Here is a 3,937-nt window from a genome sequence, read left to right as displayed (position 1 = left end):
CCACTACCCAAAATCCGAGTCAACCGGTAGATATAATAATGTGCCTGGTCAGCCCACCTCGGAAACATTTTATGGCATCGCTCTAGCTCACAGCTAACAGAAACAACACTCTACAGCTCTCCCATACATCTCTCTGATAGCATCGTCTAGCTTACTACTCACACCAATCGACTAGGCTCCACACCAAGACTACCTCTGTCCAAGACCCAGGCCTGCCTTCGCCATGTGCAATTTCATTCTCAACGTCGTCAAGTGCCGCCAGTGCGGCCGCCTCATCAGCCAGCACCAGTCCGACTTCGTCTACTGCCCCCCCTACCGCAGCGGCATCCGGTGCCAGACCATTGAGCGTGGCCGCAACACGCAGCTCGTTTGCTGCTCCAGCTGCCAGAACGCCTACTAGCTGTCCCAGGCTATCAGGGGCCACCAGTGTGAAGGTGACGACGACTGCACGTCGGACCCTGGGGGCGATTTCTCGACGACTCGAGATTCAATATTATATTGGGTAAACTGGTGAGAAGCTCCGGTCGCTATTGTCTCTTTTGTGCGTGTATATATTAGGGTGCTCGATGGCTCGTCGGGGGGGATGAGCGGTTTGATCTCATTCTAATGCATTCATATCGATTGGCGCTGGCGCCGCTACTGAACAAGTTTGAAGCTCTCCACAGCACGGAGGTTTTCTTCAGAGTGAAACGTATACTTATCACAGGTAGCTCAAGAACCCCGTGCGACGACTACTCCGGGTAGACGGTCGGCTGCCCGGAGAAGGCGCCGTCCCGGTACGGGTTGACGGGGGCCGAGGTGGAGATGACGACCTTGGCGCCGAGGGGGGGAGGACTCGTTGTGAGGGTAGGTGTTGTGCCTCTGGACGATCTCGGGCTGACCGCTTCTCGCCAGGTACGGTCTGAAAATGATCAGCAGAGGAGAACAGCTTGGCGGCTCACTTGAATGTCACGGGACACGTGCTGTTGTCGATGTCGTGGCAGTGAAACCCTGTTCTTGATGGTGTCGTTGACGGGGTCCCCGGCCGGCTATCGGGATAGATCGGGGAACTGAAGAGATGGGAGAGAAGGGTGAAGACGACAACTCACGGCCGTCGTTGTGTCCGAACTCGATGGCCACCAAGTCTCCAGGCTTGACCTCGTCGATGATGCGCTGGAAGCGGCCCGTCCGCGTGAAGATGCGCGCACTCCGGCCTGCTTAGGCGGAGTTGTTGACCCGGATATTGGACGCGTCCAGGGAGTAGTGCAGATACTCGACCCGGCCCTGAGTGCCGTTGTGTCCGCTGCCCGAGGCCATCATGCTGTCGCCGGCGAGCTTGAGCGTGTGCTTGTCGTCGGTTTGGGATCCCCGTGCAGGCGAAGAGAGAACCGAACCGGCTCCGGGGAATGAGGTGTCTAGCGACAACCTCATTGCTAGAAAAGTTTCGATTTGACTGGGCGGAGGTCTCGCGAGGCTGGGCATTAGTAAGGATCATAGAAGACTGAACAATAGGAACCATAGAGACCCCTTTTTATTGCTGATCAGGTCGGCGGTGTCACTGCCAGCGGATCTCGATAGCTGGGACCTTCTGCAGTCTTCTTGCTGCCGAATCTGGCATTTCCCTGCATGATTCAGGAGTCATTGGCAGAGTCCAGCGCTCAATGGAGAAACAATTAGACAGATGAATGCTAGTACTCCGTCGACCAAAATGCGGACAAGCAGAAACCCATGAGATTCTGCTTGCCAGACATTTTGTTTGCAGCAGTGTGGGCTAACAGGGATCTCGGGCGAAAAGGCGCCGAACCTAGAGTCTGGAAACAGTCGGCCGACGATTCCACCGAGGGGGCACAAAGAGCTCCCACCCGGGAAGAGGCCGGCGAAGGGACCGTCTGATCCGGGATCAAGAAGCTTGTCGGAATTGCGAGGGTCCCGAGACGAACTTGATGAACAGACTTCACCGCGGATCATTCATCACCAACAGTGGCTCGGGGTTTATGCTGACCAGGCATATGCCAAGCAGTTTAACAATGCCTCGATGACGTCCGGATTCGGAATCCCAAGGCGACTGAAACCCTCAACTCAATGGAGTGTTTGACACCACCGCCGACAACAAAATCGGACTCGGGAGCGCAAAACGCGTATTCGGATTGTGAGGAAGACTGACAACATCTGAGGCCAGCCGTCTGAAGACTGGGGATGTAGGACAGCAAGCGCATGAAGAACCGGAGGCGTGTTCGTAATCAATGAATAGCCACGAAACCAGCCCGAAGACGCCACACACACACACACACACAAACACAAACACCCAGACAGACATGTGGCACGGATTCCCTTCCAGGTAATGAGCTTCGTGCTTGGACCCCGGGTCCTCGGACTCGTTCCTGGAGGTGGGGGCTGGGACGGCGACGAAGGCCTGGTACTTTGGCCGCGGCATGACGGGGCTCGAAAACCTTGTCGCCTCGATTGCGGGGGAGATCTAGGCTTGTCGCGATTGCCTGAACAACTAACTGGCCGCGAAGGCAGATCCCGGAGGAGAGAGAGGGGACGATTCACGAACCGGCTGGCCTAAATACATTACATACGAGAACTACCTACTATGTAGTTATTTTAGTAGATCCAGTCGGTTGTCACCGAGTTTATGTCAGTGTTCCGATTGCCATTGGATGCCGGAACATCGTTCGGCGTATATATCTCTGGCGGGACGGCCAAGGATTGACCCTCCTCCATGGCGACAGCTTTGCCATATTTGGGGGTGTAGGTACCGGCTAAACATTATTGCCCCACGTCCAGCTTACATGCACCATCTACTTGGCCGGTAGGGCGGCATTAAAGAGTTTACATAGCCACAGCACGAGAGCTACCCTGGCGGCCATGCGTCCGAGAGAGAGAGAGAGAGAGAGAGAGAGAGAGAGAGAGAAAGGGAGCCAGTTGCGATGCGACGTCCAGTCAAGTCAGGGAAATGGCGAACCCTGGCAGAAAAGCATCTCGTTGGACACGCAAAGATGACAAAAGACAGAAAGGCTGTGAACCGCCCGGGGCCGTGACGAGAGAGTTAGCTAGCTGGCCGAGCAAGTTGGGGTAGTAGGTAGACGATAGTTTGGATGCCTCGGGAGAGCCTCAAGCACATGCCTCCCTCCATCCATGCACCCCATCCGACGCGCTTCTGATCTGCAAGACGCTGCATGTCGCAGGGAGTCGAACGCTCATCATTTGAGGGTCCCATCGTCGCACAGAGCGGACAAGGCCCCCCCCCGGGGCAGGGGGGAGCCGGATACGCTGACACGGGTACGCGCGGAGACAGCCGTGTAGTTTTTTTTTTTCTTTTCTTTTTTTCCCCTCCAAGTTCCATCAAAGGGATCGAAACGTGTGTCTTGGACCCCTTTTTTTTTTCTGTCTCGTTTTCCTTCTTCTTTATTCTCTTCATTCTTATCACCATCTTTGTTTCACGGCGCCGGATGGGGAAACATTAAGTAGCGGCCATTTCCCTTCTCGAATTTCCCCAACTCCTGCTTCAACCATCGACTTATAAGCCATCTACGCAGTTCAATACTATCCGACTTTGCACGCACACACACACGACCCGGTTGCCTTTCCGACTAATTGGTTGCTCTGACGTCACTTGTGTCTTGTAAATTACGGCTTTTCTGGAGTTGCGGGCACCGACCGAGCGAGCTTGAATCGAAAAGGAAGAAGAAAAAGAAAAAAAAAAAGAAAAAAAGGAAAAAAAAAAAGTCGTTTTCTTAAACCAGGTGCATTTCGCAGATTCACACCGCTAGGCGCGCTTCCGTCGTCGACCCCTCCTCCTCCTCCTCCTCCTCCTCCGTCCTCGGTATCTCTCTATCCTGTCCGGCCAAACAGCAGCTACACTCCCGGTCTCCGAACCCACCACCGAACCCGCGACGCAGCTAGGGATACAGACATCTTGATGGCCGCCGGTAGCTCACGCTGAACCCAAGCC

General features: G+C 54.9%; 1 protein-coding gene across 1 annotated transcript; it reads left to right on the top strand.

Annotated features, from left to right (window-relative positions):
• On the top strand, positions 1 to 400 carry LY79DRAFT_644089 (uncharacterized protein; the record flags this gene model as incomplete). The annotated part of the gene is made up of 2 exons (XM_060562414.1): positions 1 to 47; positions 117 to 400. Exon 2 carries the CDS (start codon positions 224 to 226, stop codon positions 398 to 400), a length of 177 nt encoding a protein of 58 aa, XP_060407515.1. The 5' UTR covers positions 1 to 47; positions 117 to 223.
• Between the last annotated feature and the right edge of the window lie 3,537 nt (positions 401 to 3,937).

This window comes from Colletotrichum navitas (genome assembly GCF_030913465.1).
Source record: "Colletotrichum navitas strain CBS 125086 chromosome Unknown LY79scaffold_145, whole genome shotgun sequence".
In the NCBI taxonomy this organism is placed as follows: Eukaryota; Fungi; Ascomycota; class Sordariomycetes; order Glomerellales; family Glomerellaceae; genus Colletotrichum; species Colletotrichum navitas.
The sequence above is the reverse complement of the archived record's forward strand: the minus strand, read 5'-3'. Positions and strand labels throughout refer to the sequence as shown.